The 20493-nt window shown below is 38.6% G+C and overlaps 1 protein-coding gene across 1 annotated transcript; it reads right to left on the minus strand.

Moving 5' to 3' along the window:
• Window positions 1-9683: 9683 nt before the first annotated feature.
• On the minus strand, window positions 9684-20380 carry LOC124613631. Its single transcript, XM_047142346.1, has 3 exons — window positions 20009-20380; window positions 13330-13590; window positions 9684-9746 (listed from the first exon to the last, which is right to left on the minus strand). Exons 1-3 carry the CDS (start codon window positions 20378-20380, stop codon window positions 9684-9686), a joined length of 696 nt encoding a protein of 231 aa, XP_046998302.1.
• Between the last annotated feature and the right edge of the window lie 113 nt (window positions 20381-20493).

Below are 20493 nucleotides of genomic sequence, written 5' to 3' on the forward strand. Positions count from 1 at the left end.
AAAGGGAACACGAAAATGTAAAATATGAGATTGACAGTAAGTGCAGAATAGCTAAGCAGGGATGGCTAGTGAACAGGTGTTAGAATTTAGAAGCCTATTTCACTAGGGGAGAGATAGATATCACTTGCAGGAAAACTAAGAGGCCTTTGGGGGAAAATAGAAACAGTTGTATGAATATCAAGAGCTGAGATGGCAAACCAGTCCTAAGCAAAGAAGGGGAAGCTGAAAGTTGGAAGAAGTATATAGAGGATCTGTAAAAGTGTGATGAACTTCAAGGCAGCATTGTTACAAAGGAAAGTGGATGTAGATGAAGATGAAAGGAGAGATATGATACTGCAAGAAGAATTTGACAGCTCTCTGAAAGATCTAAATCAAAAAAAGGCCCTGAGGGCAGACGATATTCCTTCAGAACAACTGATAGCCTTGGGAGAGCCATCCATGACAGAACTCTTCCATCTGGCATCCAAAATGCATGAAACTGGTGAAATGCCAACTGACTTCCAGAATAATGTAGCAGTTCCAATTCCAAAGAAAACAGTTGCTTAGTGAACTGTCAGTCTAATAAGTCATGGTTGCAAAACACTAAAACAAATTATTTACAGAAAAATGGAAAGACTGATAGAAGCTGACCTATGTGAAGATCAGTTTGGATTCTGGAGAAATGTAGAGACACACAAGGCAATACTGGCCCTGTGACTTATCTTAGAGGATATGGTAAGAAAAAGCAAATGTATATTTTTAGTATTTGTAGACTTAGAGACAGCCTTTGACAATGTTGGCTGGAATACTCTCTCCTTGAAATTTTGAAGGTAGCATGGGTAAAATACAGTGAGCAAAACACAATTTATAACTTGCACAGAAACCAGACAGTAGTTATAAGAACTGAAGGGCATGAAAGGGAAGGCTTGGTTGAGAAGAGACTGAGATAGGGGTCTATCCTCAATGTTATTTAGTCTGAACATTGAACAATTAGTAAAGGAAACCAAAGAAAAATTTGGAGTAGGAATTAAGGTTCAGGGAGAAGAAATAAAAACTTTTAAAGTTTGCCAATGACATTGTAATTCTGTCAGAGAAAGGAAAGGACTTGGAAGAGCAATTGAACAGAATGGACAGTGTCTTGGAAGTAGGATATAAGACAAACATCATCAACAAAAGTAAAATTAGGATAATGGAATGTAGCTGAATTAAATCAGGTGATGCTAAGGGAATTAAATTAGTAAACCAAACACTTAAAGGAGTAGATGAGTTTTGCTACATGGGCAGCAAAATAACTGATGATAACTGAAGTAGAGTACATAAAATGTAGAGTGGCAATGACAAGAAGAGCATTTCTGAAGAAGTGAATTTGACAACATCGAATACAGATGTAGCTGTTAGGAAGTCTTTTCTGGAGGTATTTGTCTGGAGTGTAGCCATATATGGAAGCGAAACATAGCTCATAAGCAGGTTAGACAAAAAAGGAATAGAAGCTTTTGAAATGTGGTGCTACAGAAGGATGTTGAAGATTAGATGGGTCAATCATGTCACTAAAGAGGGGATATGAACCACCATTGGGGAGACAAAAGAAGGGATCAATTGATACAACACATTCTGAGATGTTAAAGGATCACCAATTTAGCTTTGGAGGGAAATGTGGGGAGGAAGGGGGTGGGGAGGAGGTAAAAATTGTAGAGGGTTACCAACAGATGAATACAGTAAGCAGATTCAGTGGGATGTAGGTTGCAGTACTTATTTGGATATGAAGAGGCTCGTATATGATAGAGTAGCATGGAGAGATGAATCAAACAAGTCTTCCGACTGAAGATGACAAGAACAACAGACAGGAAAGTCCAAATCTTGAATATGTTCCATGTGGAAGACTACCAACAAAGACTTGCCATCTTCCCCATGGCCCACTGTGCTTATATTTCAACATTGGCTCTGCCACGCTGACCTGCAGAAAGGCTGTGCCTCAGCCATGGTGGACAACCTTTGGTGATTAACAACAATTTTAATAATGAATTGAAGCGGTGCCCTTACCAGTTTTAAAAACATAGAAATTACATTTCTTGGCATACCTTTATGCTTTAATACTTCTTTTAAAAATTGATTTTTTTAAAATATTGTTAGGAGGTTTTCACATTAGCTGAAAGCAATATTTCTGTTTGTTTCCATAGATCTGAGAATGGTTGCAAGTCAACTGAAACCAGTTATCATCTGGTTGTTATATTGTGATCAAGACTTTTAAAATTTATAACAAATAAACAGCAATATTATGAAAAGGGTAGTTGCTACTCACCATAAAATGGAGATGCTGAGTTGCAGACAGACACCACAAAACAACTGTCGCATAATAAGCTTTCAGCCAAACAAACACACACACACGCACACACGCACACACACACACACACACACACACACACACACACACAGAGAGGGAAACATTCCACATGGGAAATATATATATAAAAACAAAGATGATTTAACTTACCAAACAAGAAAGTGTTGGCATGTTGATAGAGACAACAAAAAACACACACACAAATTTCAAGCTTTCGCAACCCAAGGTTGCTTCATCAGGAAGGAGGGAAGGAGAGGGAAAGATGAAAGGATGTGGGTTAGGGGGAGGGTAAGGAGTCATTCCAATCCCGGGAGCGGAGTGTGTGTGTGTGTGGTTTGAGGTTTTCGGGCACTAAACAGCATGGTCATCAGTGCCCAAATGCATAGAAACAGGAACACATGCGGTGAAGGGATGAAGACGGACAGCGAACAAGGAGAACGGGTAAAAGACACAGGTCTGACTCAGTTCGAAATCCTCTTATGCAGAGGCAAAACAAGAGGAAAAGGGAAAAAAAGGACAGGTATATACTCGCGCACACAAACACATATCCATCCACACATACACAGACACAGGCAGACATATGTAAATACAAAGAAGTTGGACAGAGATGTCAGTCGAGGCGGAAGTACAGAGGTAAAGATGTTGTTGAATGACAGGTGAGGTACGAGTGGCAGCAACTTGAAATTAGTGGAGGTTGAGGCCTGATGGGTAACGGGAAGAGAGAATATATTGAAGGACAAGTTCCCATGTCCATAGTTCTGATAGGTTGGTGTCAGTGGGAAGTATCCAGATAACCCGGATGGTGTAACACTGTGCGAAGATGTGCTAGCCGTGCACCAAGGCATGTTTAGCCTTCATACTGTCCATTTGCATGAACTGCCACAGGCAGACAGTGTTTGTTGCTAATGAGGATCACCCTGTGGCTAAACATACCTTGGTGCACGGCCAGCACATCTTGGCACAGTGTTACACCGTCCGGGCTATCTGGATACTTCCCGCTGACACCAACCTATCAGAACTCCGAAGATGGGAACTTGCCCTTTAATATATTCTCTCTTCCCGTTACCCACCAGGCCTCAACCTCCGCTAATTACAAGTTGCTGCCGCTCGTACCTCACCTGTCATTCAACAACATCTTTGCCTCTGTACTTCTGCCTCGACTGACATCTCTGCCCAACCTCTTTGCATTTACATATGTCTGCTTGTGTCTGTGTATGTGTGGATGGATATGTGTGTGTGTGCGAGTGTATACCTGTCCTTTTTTCCCCCAAAGGTAAGTCTTTCCGCTCCCGGGATTGGAATGACTCCTTACCCTCTCCCTTAAAACCCACATCCTTTCGTCTTTCCCTCTCCTTCCTTCCTTCCTGATGAAGAAACCTTGGGTTGTGAAAGCTTGAAATTTCTGTGTTTGTTTGTGTGTTTTTTATTGTGTCTATCTACCAGCACTTTCCTGTTTGGTAAGTCACGGCATCTTTGTTTTTTTATATATATTTTTCCCACATGGAATTTTTCCCTCTCATATATATATATAATAGAGGGAAACAATTCACGTAGGAAAAATATATCAAAAAACAAAGATGATGTGACTTACCAAATTAAAGTGCTGGCAGGTCGACAGACATACAAACAAACACAAACATACACACAAAATTCAAGCTTTCGCAACAAACTGTTGCCTCATCAGGAAAGAGGGAAGGAGAGGGAAAGACGAAAGGATGTGGGTTTTACGGGAGAGGGTAAGGAGTCATTCCAATCCCGGGAGCGGAAAGACTTACCTTAGGGGGGAAAAAAGGACGGGTATACACTCGCACACACACACATATCCATCCACACATATACAGATACAAGCAGACATATATATATATATATATATATATATATATATATATATATATATATATATATATATATATATATATATATATATATATATCAGTCTCTGGCAGCTGAAGCCAGACTATGTGGAACAGAGGGCTGTGTAGTGCTGGAATGGGAACAGGGAAGGTGCTACATGGGTAAAGAGATTGTCTAATAAAGGTTGAGGCCAGGAGGGTTATGGGAATGTAGGATATATTGCAGGGAGAGTTCCCACCTGTTCAATTCATAAAAGCTGATGTTCGTGGGAAGTTTCCAGATGGCACAGGCTGTGAATCAGTAACTGAAATTAAGAATGTCATGTTGGGCCATATGCTCAGCAACAGCTGTTTTTTGGCCACTGTTTGTTGGTGGCCATTCAAGTGGACAGACAGCTTGTTGGTTGACATGCCCACATATAATGCAGCCCGGTGGTTGCAGCTTAGCTTGTAGATCACATGACTGGTTTCACAGGTAGCCCGGCCATTGATGGGATAGGTGATACTTGTGACCAGACTGAATTAGGTGATGGTGGGAGGATGTATGGGACAGGTCTTGCAACTAGATCTATTACAGGGATCTGAGCCATGAGGCAAAGGATTGGGAGCAGAGATAGTGTAGAGACGGATGAGGATATTGTGTAGGTTTGGTGGGCAGCCTCGTTGGCTGAAAGCTTATTGTGTGACAGTCTTTTTGTTGTGCCTATCTACAACTCAGCATCTCTGCTATATGGTGAGTAGCAACTATCCTTTCCATAATATTGTTGCATTCCATCCTGGTATTTCCACTGTTTCAAATGTACCCTGGCTTTAATTTCATTTGGTGCATTTGTTATGAAGGAACTCATTGCCATTCTTTTTGCATCCATTCTTTTTGCTTCTTTTAGAACTTTAGTTAAAATCTTTTCATAATTCTTAAAAAAGGTACCAAATTCTGGAAGTGTGGTGTGCTATCTAGATATTTCATGAAGTAGTCTTATTTTCTTCACTGACATTTACATCCCTGTTGTGATCCATTTTATTTTCAAATCCCTTTTTGTGACTGTATTTTTATGAAGTGGAAGGCAAAGTTCAAAATAACAGCTAAATCTGTTTAAGAATTTGTTGAAATTATCATTTGTGTTTTTACATTCATAGATATCCTCCCAAGTTTTTTTACTCAGACAGTGAAGGAAATGTTGTATGTTCTGGTCATTATACTTCATAGATGCAGTTGTTAGGCATTAGGTTGAACCAAACTGTTTTTCTACTCTTACATTAATATCTTGGGCTGTGTGGTCCCCAAAACTTTTATTGAAGGATTATGTTGAATATTTCAAAGATACATTTATAAATATTTGATTAAGGTTTGTGGCCAAGGTTTTCGGATGTGTTGGTGTTTTTATAGCAGCCTTTGAATTGAAAGAAGCTAAGAGGTTCGGCAAAACAGATTTTTGCTTGGACTCACTCGCAAAGTGAATATTGAAATCACCGTATATAACTACTTTTCTATTTCTGTATGTAGTCTTGTGTAAAATATTTTCAATGGTCTTTAACAAGATGTTAATATCACCAGATGGTGCCCTGTATGGGCAAATTACATCTATTTTTTCATTAGTGATTGCAGTTCCAGTTACCTCAATAACTTTCTCTATGGATAATTTTTCTGAGTAAGGTATCTGTTTAAAATTTATACCATTCTTAACATAAATGCAACTCCCACAATGTGTACACAATTTCCTACAAAAATATCTACCCAATACAAAATTTGGAAGGGATAACATATGAAATTTCTCTTTGTCAAGCCAATTTTCAGTAAAACATAATACAGAAGTGTTTTTCATGTCATTTTCTAACAAAATATGAAATTCGTTTAGTTTTTTGCATAGCAATTGTACATTTTGATGAAATACTGTCATGTCTGGACGTAAATCTGAGTTTTGAAACTTACAGTCCTTAGTAATTATATTTATATCCGTATTTCAGTCTGGAAAATATTTTTTATCTTCAGTTGTCACTTGCAGACAGCTTGTGGGGAAAGTAATGGATCAAGAGTATCTTTCTTCATGTTATGACTCAATCTTTGAAGCACTCAACTTCTGGTGTTGTTTGGGGCACTGTTTCTGCACATCTACATCTACATTTATACTCCGCAAGCCACCCAACAGTATATGGCGGAGGGCACTTTATATGTCACTGTCATTACTTCCCTTTCCTGTTACAATCGCGTATGGTTCGCGGGAAGAACGACTACTGGAAAGCCTCCATGTGCACTCGAATCTCTCTAATTTTACATTTGTGACCTCCTCAGGAGGTATAAGTAGGGGGAAGCAATATATTCAATACCTCATCCAGAAACGCACCCTCTCGAAACCTGGACAGCAAGCTACACCACGATACAGAGCGCCTCTCTTGCAGAGTCTGCCACTTGAGTTTGCTAAACATCTCCGTAATGCTGTCACGCTTACCATATAACCCTGTGACGAAACGTGCTACTGTTCTTTGGATCTTCTCTATCTCCTCTGTCAACCCGACCTGGTATGGATCCCACACTGATGAGCAATACTCAAGTACAGGTCAAACAAGTGTTTTGTAAGCCACCTCCTTTGTTGATGGACTACATTTTCTAAGGACTCTCCCAATGAATCTCAACCTGGCACCCGTCTTACCAACAATTAATTTTATATGATCATTCCACTTAAAATCGTTCGGTACGCATACTCCCAGAAATTTTACAGAAGTAACTGCTACCAGTGTTTGTTCCACTATCATGTAATCACACAATAAAGGATCCTTCTTTCTATGTATTTGCAATACATTACATTTGTCTATGTTAAAGGTCAGTTGCCACTCCCTGCACCAAGTGCCTATCCGCTGCAGATCTTCCTGCATTTTGATGCAATTTTCTAATGCTGCAACTTTTCTGTATACTACAGCATCGTCCGTGAAAAGGTGCATGGAACTTCTTACCCTCCCGACCTGGTACAGAAGCAAATAACCAGAGCCACATCCTCATCTCCTCAAACCCGGAACCTTCCACAGAAGAACCCCAAAAGTGCCCCACTTGTGACGGGATACTTTCCGGGACTGGATCAGATTCTGAATGTGGCTCTCCAGCAGGGATACGACTTCCTCAAATCCTGCCCTGAAATGAGATCCATCCTTCATGAAATCCTCCCCACTCCACCAAGAGTGTCTTTCCGCCGTCCACCTAACCTTCGCAACCTCTTAGTTCATCCCTATGAAATCCCCAAACCACCTTCCCTACCCTCTGGCTCCTACCCCTGTAACCGCCCCCGGTGTAAAACCTGTCCCATGCACCCTCCCACCACCACCTATTCCAGTCCTGTAACCCGGAAGGTGTACACGATCAAAGGCAGAGCCACGTGTGAAAGCACCCACGTGATTTACCAACTGACCTGCCTACACTGTGAAGCGTTCTATGTGGGAATGACCAGCAACAAACTGTCCATTCGCATGAATGGACACAGGCAGACAGTGTTTGTTGGTAATGAGGATCACCCTGTGGCTAAACATGCCTTGGTGCACGGCCAGCACATCTTGGCACAGTGTTACACCGTCCGGGTTATCTGGATACTTCCCACTAACACCAACCTGTCAGAACTCCGGAGATGGGAACTTGCCCTTCAGCATATCCTTTCTTCTCGCTATCCGCCAGGCCTCAATCTCCGCTAATTTCTAATTTCAATTTGCCGCCGCTCATACCTCACCTGTCTTTCAACTTCATCTTTGCCTCTGTACATCTGCCCCGACTGACATCTCTGCCCAAACTCTTTGCCTTTACAAATGTCTGCTTGTGTCTGTGTATGTGTGGATGGATATGTGTGTGTGTGCGAGTGTATACCTGTCCTTTTTTCCCCCTAAGGTAAGTCTTTCCGCTCCCGGGATTGGAATGACTCCTTACCCTCTCCCTTAAAACCCATATCCTTTTGTCTTTCCTTCTCCTTCCCTCTTTCCTGACGAGGCAACCATTGGTTGCGAAAGCTAGAATTTTGTGTGTATGTTTGTGTTTGTTTGTGTGTCTATCGACCTGCCAGCGCTTTTGTTTGGTAAGTTTCATCATCTTTCTTTTTAGATATATCTATTAGGTCATTTATATATATATATTGTGAAAAGCATTGGTCCCATAACACTCCAGTGTGGCATGCCAGAGGTTATTTTAACGTCTGTAGACGTCTCTCCATTGACAACAACATGCTGTGTTCTGTTTGCTAAAAACTCTTCAATCCAGCCACACAGCTGGTCTGATATTCCGTAGATTCTTACTTTGTTTATCAGGCGACAGTGCGGAACTGTATCGAATGCCTTCCGGAAGTCAAGGAAAATGGCATCACTTGGTGTAGTTGGTACAACGGATCAACAGCATTACAAGAAAGTTCTGGAAAAGATGTCCTGCCTCCGTTGGAGTGATGGTTTCCTGGTGATGATTTTTTTCATGCACAATGGAACCTCGTATCATAGCACCAAGTCAATCACACAATTCTTGGCTGAAAATTGTGTAAAAACGTTATCATAGGCTGTGAATAGCACAGTAGACAGTCTGTGGGTACTTATGAAGCAAACATTAAAGAAAATCACATTACAACAAATGTGAAACTCATTATCTTACAGAAATATGGCACTCTGATATAGAAATCAAGAATATTTGCCCAGCTGTAGTAGGAAGGACACCAACCCGAACTGCAGTGCTGATAAAGCCAAAATTCATGTACAAAACTATTAATGCAACATTTAACTGTAAAAAAGAGTATGTAACACAAAACTGATCTTTTTAACAAATATTCTGCTTGAGTCAAATAATACTCATTCCTCTATACCTTTTCAGGAAACCAAGAGGACTTCAATAAAAGCAGATCCATTGACTGCAACTTGTGTTTTTTAATGTAGGCTTAATCACAGAGGGTGACAATTGCCATTGCGTGGAACACTTGTAGATAAGCTTTTGAGGCTACTGATCACAGCATCTGGTTGAGTAAACTGAAATGTTTAAGCATTAAGGGACCAAAATATGTGTGATCAAGCTTGTATCTAGAGAACAGAAAACATGTCATTGAACTTACATAGCAAGATAGGATGGTACCAATGAAGTATGAAAGTGGTTGCCACAGGATTAAGTAATAAAAAAATGGCTCTTCTCCGCCTCAACCACAGTCACTATTTCTGCAACTTGTTCACATTCCCTTCATAGTCCTTAGTTGGCAGAAACTGGATCCTGGCCGGGCAGACTCTCCTACTGTATTAAAGCAAAGCCCCAGTTCTATCAATGGATGACTGAACTAAATCTGAAGGAGGTGACAAAAGTTCAGTAAGTTCCTAAAGGAGGAATATTAATAACTGAAAGAAGGGACTCAAGGCACTGAAACTTTAAAGAACCTATATGTGAAGAAATCCAAATAATGAAAAGAGATTGAAGAAGATGCAGTCCTCCAGGCAAATATATTTCACTCAATGGTTTCCAACTTCTGCCAACAAATAAAGCTGTTTATTAATAATAGCTGTGTACTCCACTGTTAAATCTTTACATTTTTAATGCCATATTTTTTCAGAAGTATAATGTACATTGATAAAAATGTCTGAAAATCAGAAAAAATTTTTAGAAAAATTGTTAAAAATAGGACATGTAATTTAAATTGACTGAATGAATCAAATATCAATGTATCACTATTATTATTACTAAGTCAAAATCATTCACTGGCCATGGCCACACAGACTGTGTCACATCTTACTGATTATATATGAAAACCACTACTAAAACTAAGATAACAGACAAGAAGCATTACACAACACTGAAGTTATAAACAATGGTTATAAACAACCATTTACAGATGTTTAATGTTTCCAGTTTGTGGCTTCACATGTGATGGTATCATGAAGATCACTCTACAGTTCCACTTATAGAGAAAAATTCATTTACAGACTATAGTGTCTGTTGTTTGAGCACACACAACAGTCTAACTCTGAACATCCTCAGTGGAAATATTCAAACACCTGGTAGTGGGTAGTCGAACATCAAGCGCTGCTGTGGGAAAACTGTCCAGTGTCTTACTTAGCAAGAGGTTAGAATATCAATGTCGACCTTATTTTGTGTGTTGTAGTTATGAATCTCCAGTCTCTTGTGGAAGGATCCTTGATTTTCTTTTATATAGCCAAGAGAATTGTGAACATACTGGCTAAATGTTATCATTATTTTTAACTGCTTGAAAATGGGTCTACAATGGTCAAAATTTTTAGTGGAAGATATTGTTCTTACAAGCTTCTTTTGTAGGAACTATATGTTTTTACTTTCAGCAGAGTGTCCCCACAGCAGCAGTCTATATGTGATGTGGCCGTGAAACAGTGTATCACACATTGTGATTAAGTACTGATCTGTTATCACATATCTGAGCTTCTTGAGGAGGTAAATTGCCCTTGAGAGCTTAGAACATACATGTGCAGTGTGTTCACTCCACATCAGCTTATTATCAATTGTCTTTCGCCAATTGTCAATTGGTCTTTCCTTCTCATCCTATCCATTAAGTTTCCCCTGATCCAGGGTTCTGGGCAACTTTTGCAACTCTACCCCTTTTCCCAAACCTCTTCAGTTCCTTTCCCTTCACCCATCTTCCTTCCCCTTCAACCATTCTGCAAGAAGAAGCAGACATTGGCTCTGAAAGCTTGCATAAGTGAAACATTTTTTTATATGTGTGTTCTCCTGCTGCTATTTAGTGAGTAATTTTTTTTATCTATCCAATTACATTTTACTATCAGCTGTGATTCCCAGGAGCTTGACACTATCAACGTTTGCTATGGATTCACAGTCACCAAGGCAGCATAATATTTTCTGGGTTATATCTTCATTTAATTCCAGTTTATTTGCTTTGGACCACTTTTTGTCTACTTCAGAGAAAATTTCAGCATCCTTTAGTGCCTCAGCTGAATTTATAACCTTAGTCATTAATGTTGTATCGTCTGCAAAGAGCAGGGTATGACCATCACAACTTAAGTTGTTGACAAATATTAAAAAGCGCAGAGAGCCGAATACAGAGCCCTATGGTATCCCATGTTCGAGTGCCATTTCATGAGACATCACTCCCTTGATACAAACACTCTGCTACCTGTCTCATAGGCAAGATGACAGAGTCTCAAAAAGACACCCTTTACATTATAAGATTTATTTTTCTGACAATATCTTATGACAGATGTAATCAAATTCCTTGCCTAGATCACAAAGAATTAATACCATGCAGTTCTTTTATTACAGTTTCAATCACTTTTGCTAGTATAGGTGTTATAGAAGCTGACCTAGAATTGATGGACTGTTGGAATCACACTGGTCCTGTCTTTCCCAATTTTAAGAAGTCTGGAAAAGTACCCACCTCAAGGCATTGGTTAATGACAGCAGCCAAAGGTTCAGCAATACCAGATACAGTATCCTTCAGAACAGCACCTGACATGCCATATATATCTGTGCTAGCAGAGTGTTTACTACTTTTTGCAATTTTTACTTTGTCCTCTGGAAGCACTTTCCTCCACCTGGTCAAGGTACAACAATTGCTTCTGCCTATAATATCAATTTCTAAATCTGGCATTTGAGCTACATTATTCTCAATAACATTAATAAACTGTTTGTTAAAATCATCAGGGCTCCAAGACTTTATTGGGGCAAAGGGGGTTAACCAGTTCCCAGTCCGCTTTGGATGGGTTGAGATCTTCAGATATGAACTTAACATTACATACCGTCTTGGCTGCTCTACTTCTTCCTGTAGATTCTTTTAGCTTTTACATAATATGAGTGAAACACATCTTTGGCCCTGGCATCTGTTGCTGTTTTAACTGGGTCATTTAGCAGCAAACCAACACACTTTATGTTTTCCAGCTTGGGAAGAGACCATGATTTGTCTATCCCTATTTTTTTTCTATTTTGTTGTTTATCTACAGGATTATTTATCAAAGCTCAGGGCAGTGAGGTCCAACTGCAGGAAATAGCGATCTCTGTTGGGATGTGTAATGAGGGTATGGAGGAGGCATGGGTGCCTCAATGCCTGGAGATGGCAGTGGCTGCCATGTGTGTGTGTGTGTGTCTGTGTGTGTGTGTGTGTGTGTGTGTGTGTGTGTGTGTGCGTGTGTGTGTGTGTTTGAGTGAGTTGTTTGTTTATGAATGTATGCAGGTTTTTCTAAATCTAATGAAGGACTTTGTTCAATAGCTTAATCTACTTTTAAATGTGTCTCTCTGACACTCAATGCCTCCTCTGTGTGGTGGGTAGGAATCCATTCAAACCCACATTGCTGTTATTCCATCCCAGATTTTCCACTGTTTAAATAATCTGGAATGAATGATGAATATAACAATCTGATTAGCTACTTGTTTGTAACCAAAGACTTCAATGGAGTATATTTTACAAACAGTTGTAAAACTCTTGAAATCTGGAAGGGTCATATTCAAGAACTATATGGCAGAAAGAACACACCATAAGTAAATTGAAAATTTTGTTTGATTAATGATTGAATAAATCATGTACAGTTACCAATTTTTAATTTCATAACACAAAATAGGAAGTCTTCATAAAATATCACAAAATTTTGTATCATCTTTGTTTCCATGTGGAAACACTGTTAATTCAAGGGCAACTGTTGTCAAAAAAAACTTACAATTACTTAATGTGAGCAAGATACCAGAACTGACTTTTTTATTTAACTAATGATCACATGTAACACTAGTGTGTCTGAGTCAATGTGAAACTGAGAAATCAAACTGTCTTTCCCAGTTTCTTTATGTGACACTCTCCCCTCCACCTCCCCAATTCCCCCCAATCAATACAACACTGCTGTTCATGCACTCAGATAAAATTTGCAATGAATTGATTTCAAACACCATGCAGCTATGAAAATTTAGGTTTAATCTGATATCTAAAAGCTATTTAAGGTGAAAAACCAGATGATTCATTTAATAAGACCATGGTCGGTTCCTTCCTTTTCCCCTGCCAAACTGAAGTAGTACTCCATTTCCAATGCCAATGAAACATTAAAATACAACCTTCCTTCCTTTTATTTCTGTTCCAGCAGTATTCCTCTTCAAACATTGGGTTCTAAATAACTGAACTCAATATCATATAGTGAAGGTAAGGCACAAAATAATACATCTCTTGATTTTGCTATTTGCAACATAATAAAACTTACATCATAGCCTGAAAGATTTGCAGAAGTTGATGGGACTTGCCACCCAAGCAGCAAGCTGTCAGCTCCTATTTTTCGCACAATCTTGAAATCACCTGGGCAAGTACATGTTGTAATAGGTACTTGTAGAGATAATGGTGCTGTGGCTACACATGCACGTTCTTCTTTTGCAGGAGGAAGAGACAAAGCCATTGATGTGGGCTTGGAATCCCCAGAGCATGAACATGGACCAGTAGGCCCAGGAGTGAGTTGTGGAAACTGTGCCTATTAAACAGAATAAACAACATGTTTAGTAAATTTAATTGCATTGACTTGAAATTAACACATTAAGAAATTTTATGAACACACATTTGTAATGATATACACACTGCATTACAAATTGTTATGTAGAATTTTTCTGTACATCAGAATCCACTGCGTTAGCTATTGAATATCTTTTTTATTTCTGTAATTCTCTGTTTTTTTTTTTTTCTCTCCCCCAAATTAAACTGCATCCATTTCTACAACTAACACTGGAGTTACTGTCAGTGCATATTGAAGAGTATGATTATTTTCAAAACCACACATGCACTCAACTCTTTCACTACCATGAATGCATTTAGATGCAGCATTGTATTTTCCCACAGGTGCTGTGGTTGTCTTAACACTCATCAGTTAAGGTTGTTTAGTTGCAATATTACGGATACTGTTTTCTCATTATTCTGTTCTACACAACATTGCAGCACTGTGAAGAAAATGACATATCATTACATTTACAAAGAGAAAGAAATCCTAGAAGCAGTTGGAATGACAGTTAAAACTGATCTTTTGTATCAAATCATAAATTGTAGTGAATCTTCTACAGAATCTCAAAGTAACAATCTTGGACCATACACTTCAGCATGCACAGCACATCACACTATTCCTCCTTCTGTGCCAGCAGTTTACGAGTTCTTCAGAGTCTAAAATAGATGCTAAAATCCTTGGGAATTGAGCATGCTTCGGCAACATATTTTATTGACAAAACATATTTACCAATTTTCAGAAGTATTTTATGATGTAACTTCCATATGAAAATATCATGTAGGTAGTTGTCATATTTGGTGATATTTGACTTATTGATGTTTATAGTAAATTAAACCAATCAATTACACTCAGACATCAAGGCAAATATGCAGGACTCAGCAAATTCTTGGTTGCACAAGCAGAGAGATACAGGATTTGACAAACTTTATTGTTTCACAAATTGTTTTCTTCTCATAGTTGAAGCCAAAAGTTATGTTGGCTCAGAGATGTGCTTTTGAACTTTCAATTTTCTATGAAAGTATGGTCCAACTGTCTGTTACGTTATTATTGAGAATGCTTCACATCTCTGTCAACTCTACCAGTACTGGAGGGGACAGATCATTCAAAACTACGACAAGTTTGTGAGCAATGCCATACCGAATTTTATTTTCGGTAAACACTCTTAAGTGAAAAAGGACATTTTGATATTTTCTGTTACACAATTTTTTCATTGAAATGAAGTATTTTTTAAGGTTAACAACTGGTATTCAAGAGCTGACATAATTTTCTGATTTCACAACCACAGAACCATAAAATTTGGTAGGATATGTATGAAAGAATGCATCATATCAAAACTACAGAAGAAACCAAATCCAAAAGATAACCTTTTATGTCAACTGATATGCCTCTTGTGAGTAAAGCTGCACAACATAAGAGAAGCATGCATGTTGAATACCTACAGCATCACAGATAGGATTAAGATGAAAAAGATTGACAGAAAGCCTAGTAAAAAAAGAAAATCTAGATATTGCAAGAAAATATCTGTCAAGAGCAACACAAGAAAACCAGTGATTTTGACTGTCTGTAGCATTACAGAAACACTTGAGATGGAAAATATGGATATACTGCACGGCATGACAATCAAGCTAAGAAATGCAAGATAATCATGGACATTGACATCTGCAGCATCAAAGATATATCTGAGATGGAAAATCAGAAAGGAGAAATGATGAAAACAAGAAATTGCAATTTATTGATTAAATCTTGAGTATAGGTAAATAGCTCTCTATGACATGCCACGATCTCAGAGTGTCTAGGACTGTAAAATGATACAGAAAGTTCATTTTTTACTTTCTGGTGCCATCTGCTTTTATTACTCAGTCTACCCATTGGATATTAATGGCAGAGTTTCTTCTACTTCTCTTAAGCGTTCCAATACACTCACGTTCAGAAAACACAGAATGACTTAAATGACTAAAGGTAGGACATTCATATTCACAGGACATACACATTAGTATGTCCTACACAAATGATTAGCATTTCAGTCACCTTAGTTCAGCATGTATCCTGCTGACTAGTAGCCAAAGGGTCCGCCATTGTCTCTAAAATGTTCCACGCATGCTGGCATTGACACATATAGGGTGTGAATGATGTCCTATGGTATAAACATCCATGCTACAGTCACCTGGTTTCAAAGTTCATGTTTTATGGTCAGCATTGGATCACAGCACTGCACCTGTCATTTCGCCATCACCCATACTATTTCAATTGGCGACAAGTCTGGTGATCTGTCAGGCCAGGCAAAAGGCTGACATCCTATCACATTTAGCAACATGCAGTCACGCACTGACTTGCTGAAAAATGGCATCTAGAGTGTTGTGCAAAAAAGGTATGCCTGTGGGTCAGAGGATGTCATTCACCTAGGCCACACTGTTCACAGTACCCTGTACAAGCACCAACTGTGATTTGTGGTTGTACTCATGCCATAAGGCCTTGAGTTGGCACTGCATACCTTGTGTGAATGCTATCACTGTGATGCCGCTCTCCCTGTCTGTGGTGAAGCAAAATGCGACCATAGTTTTCAAACAAACAGAACCTGAATTCATTCGAAAACTCCTATCTGGTGCCAGTCCATACACCACCGCTGTCTAGCATGTTTCTGCACATTCGTCAAAAGGTAGGCAGAAAAATGGACAATGCACAAGTAATCTGTACCATAATAAATGGCAATGCACTGTCACCCCTGGCAGTGTATGATCTATTACACTGTTCCACTGGAGCCAAGGAGGGCGCAGATCTGTCCAGCAGTTCCATTAGAATGAGTTGTCAATCTTCTCGGGGAGTGATGTGGGTGGGCAACATGACCCATCTCGTCATGTTCTACAGCCTTCTGTGAGCCATTCTGCACACACATGTTGCATTGCCAAAACACTTGGTCTTACATGAGCAGCAATTTCCCAGATGAATGCATCACATTCTCTCATACCAATAATGCACCCTCTTTCAAAACTCACTGATTTGACAGTACGGTTAGCACATACATCTGCAAGGCATCCTGAATATCTGCTCAAGTCACACTGATCCATTTCCTTCGATGTATTGCGATAATGAGAGCCACAGGCACATTTTACTGGTGGATGGTGTTGTGCCAGGATTATCGATGTTGATCAAACCTGTGAGCCACCGTCGTTCAAATACTAATCATTTCTGCAGGACATACTAATGTACAAGTCCTGTGGATGCAAACGGACTCTCTAGTTGTTCAAGGCGCTCTGTTTTTTCTGAACAGGAGTGTAAAAACTTTTGTAACAGAAGAGAGAAAAGCTATTCTGATGATACGACTCATTTACATTTTATTGAAGTAAATTTTTCAAATATGTTTGAAAGGAAATATGTCAAGAAATGTGCTAATGCATAGGTTCACAGTACTCTCAAATCAGAATGTACGCCAAGAAACCAGGTATGAACACAGCCCACCGTAATGCCTTTACTCTATTGGTAACTTGTGTCAGTTATCATCAACTGTACAGGAAAAATGACAAAAATGCTTGCCTCTTTTATGAACCTAGTGGTGTCAGACACTATCTATTTGAGTGAGTCTCCCATAATCACCACATCATCGGCAAAGGCCAAGATTGTGTCAGTTCCAATCATATCCATCTCCCTGTCATTACCAATTTCATGTCATGCCTTTTCCAATGCTATGTTGAATAGCACTGGGGACAAAGGATCTCCTTGTCTCAAACCATGTTGGACAGCGAAAGGCTCTGACATTTTGTTTCCAAACCATACTTGGCAGCTTGTATCTGTGTAACATGCTTCAGTCACTTTGATTTATTTGCTTATGATGTTTAACTCCTGCATTATCCTCCATACTACCATCCGATTAATACTGTCATAGGCCTATCAGAAATCTATAAATATGAGGAGTGATTCTCTATCAAATTCATAGTACTTTTCCATTAGCTGTCATAGCATAAAGATGTGATCTATGGTTGAGCAATCTGCCATGAATCCATATTGATATGATCCTATGATCTCCTCTGCTCCTGTAGAGCAGGTTACAGGCAACTACGTGACAGGTTAGTTAAGACTTTATAACCTATGTCAAGCAGCAAGATTCCTCGATAATTTTCTACTTTTATGGCATCTCCTTTTTTAAGAAATTGGCATAAAGTTGCTCCTTGGGCAGCATGCAGCAGATGCAGTTCAACGGGAGAAATCCCTACATCATGGCAGATGCTCCTTAGATATACCAATGTCATACAGAGGCATACTGTGGCATGAACATGCAAGAGAACAATGTACAAGGAGAACAAATGAATGAAAGTAATGTAAAACTGTTAGTATGAGCTTAGCTACTGATCAAACTAGATGTTTGTACTCACTTTTACATCGTACAAGTTTGTTGCAATTCAAAAATACAGGAATCGTTTAATTTATTGAGGATCAGAAGATATATAAACAATAGATCATTATGACAAAAAGGTACTCTTACTACACAAAATGTTGAAAATCAAAGCTGTAATAATCAGAGAAATAAAATAAAAGGAGAAGACTTTGTTGGATATTACACAGTTGTTGGTTTCAAAAATTCAGAGAGGAGAAGAGATTTACTGAAAAGCAAACACTGATCATTTTAACTTTGACTTTAATGCTCAGAATCACCTTTTTCAATATCCCAATGTTTGCCAGAATTTATCTCATTTTTCCAACTTGGTCATTATCCAAGATAAGTTGGAGAAAGTACTATTTTTTTTACCTATATTGGAAGAGTCCCTCTCAGTATTCTGAGAGTAAGTCCAAATAATGATTATGATGTTCAGTGATTCTCTTGTAGCATTTTGTATTATTTTTTCGAATTTCTTTGATGCTAACTAAATTTTCAAGTGAGTGTGCAACTCATTTTTTAATCTTCCTCATCTCTGACACTAATACTACTTAGTAACAATCCCAGACTGATAAAACTGTTCAAGAAAAATCAAACAAGGTTTTTGTAAGCAACCTTTCTTCATAGGTGAATTACATTTCCTTAGCTACTTTCTGATAAATCTCAATTCTAGCACATGCCTTTGCCATGGCTAGATTTGTGTGGTAGTTACATCTTAAACACGTGAAAGAGATACTCTCAGATAAGTGATGATTGTGACTGGTTCCAATGTTTGCTGATCATATAGTGAAATGATGTTGGATCTTTTCATATTTTTGTAACCATTACATAGCATTTATTTATGCTCATCAACAGCTGCAGTCTTTATACCAACCACTGATCAAGTTTTCTGGCTATTTTTATCAGTTTTCTAAGAATGTGATTTCGATGCGATTTATGTTACATGATCTGAACCTTCTTTCAGTCTTTTGACTGCTTTGCAATCCATTTATACACTAAGTGTACAAAAATATACTAAAAATATATCAATGAAAATAATCATTTTTGAAAATACGATGTAATTAAGTTGATAAAAAAATCTGTTCACCAAGTGGCAGCAAGAGAACACATATAAAAGGGCATTTAAATTTAAGATTACCGAGCCAAAAACTCCTCCTCTTGTCAGAAGGGTTGAAGAGGAAGGAGTAGATGTGACAGAAAATGACTGGCAAGGTTAAGGAAATGGGAAGATTTCAGAAAAGTCACCCAGACCCCAAGTCAGGGGACACTTACTGGACAGGCAGAGAAGTAGTTTAATATTACTGCATAGACAACTATGTAAATAATCAGCATATTGCCACATTTTTCTTTGACACAGTATCTATAATTATAAACTGACTTATTCCATGCTGTAGCAAAAGACTGCCATTGCAATCCATAGAACTTAAAAATAGCTAACTAGCAGAAGAGAAATGTTCAATTTAAATTTTTGTTTACTCTAAAAAGAATTCTGCCATGATATCAATGTCCTTTTTACAACATAGAGAGTCTGTTCCCAATTTTAACTAACTTATCATATAAACAATGGAAAATCCAGGATGGAACAACAACAGTATTACCAAAGGAATAGACTGCTACTCACTAATAGAGGAGGCACTGAGTCATAGACTGGCACAATGAAAAACTGCAGAACATAAGTTTCTGGATGAAAATGCCTAATTCAGACCACAGTGGCTAGGCACAGTGGCCATATGTACGTGAGTTGCGTATGTGTGATTGTATGTGTGTTTTCTATTTTTGACTAAGGCCTTTTCTCTCTGAAAGCTCATATGTTTAGCAGTCTTTTCATTGTGCCTGTTTGCTACTCAGTACTCCTCTTTGAGATAAGTGGCAATCTGTTCTTTTCATAATATTGTTATCAAATAAACAGTTATACTCCTTCCTCTTCTTGAGTAGAAACTAACAAGAAAAAAGGTCTTATTTTGAAAAAGCAGAGATCATCTATTGCATAACTTGATAAATTTTAGTCAACTAAGAAAGGGTACTTACTTCAGGTGTAAGGTACTCAACAACTTGTGATCGTGTGTAGTCTGGCTGAGGCAATTCTGGTGATGCAATTCGTGTTTTCAGCTCGTTCCATATGCCACTCTGGGCACGAGCTCGCAGCTCTTCCACCATAGCACCTATCATATGATCTTTAAGTTTACATTTGTCTTGAAGAGAGGAGATGGCAGCTTGTAGTTCTGAGGGAGAAGGTCGAGCACCAGGCCCTATTGCAACAGGTTTTGTATAGTCTTCTTCAGCCACAACCATTTCAGGAAACTGTGATGGCTCCACACCCAATTTCCCTTCCAAACGTGTTTGTTGTTGCTGCAGTTGCGACAGCAGCGTCTTGATTTCGATGATTTCTTTTGACTTCATGAAAGGGAAAAATGAATATTTGTTAATTGCACACTGAAGTGATATTACTGCTACAAATATTGATGCTATCAATAAAATATTTATGACTTGTCTTTTGCTTTCTTCCTTAAAGA

The sequence above is a fragment of the Schistocerca americana genome, chromosome 4 (assembly GCF_021461395.2).
Source record: "Schistocerca americana isolate TAMUIC-IGC-003095 chromosome 4, iqSchAmer2.1, whole genome shotgun sequence".
Taxonomy (NCBI): domain Eukaryota; kingdom Metazoa; phylum Arthropoda; class Insecta; order Orthoptera; family Acrididae; genus Schistocerca; species Schistocerca americana.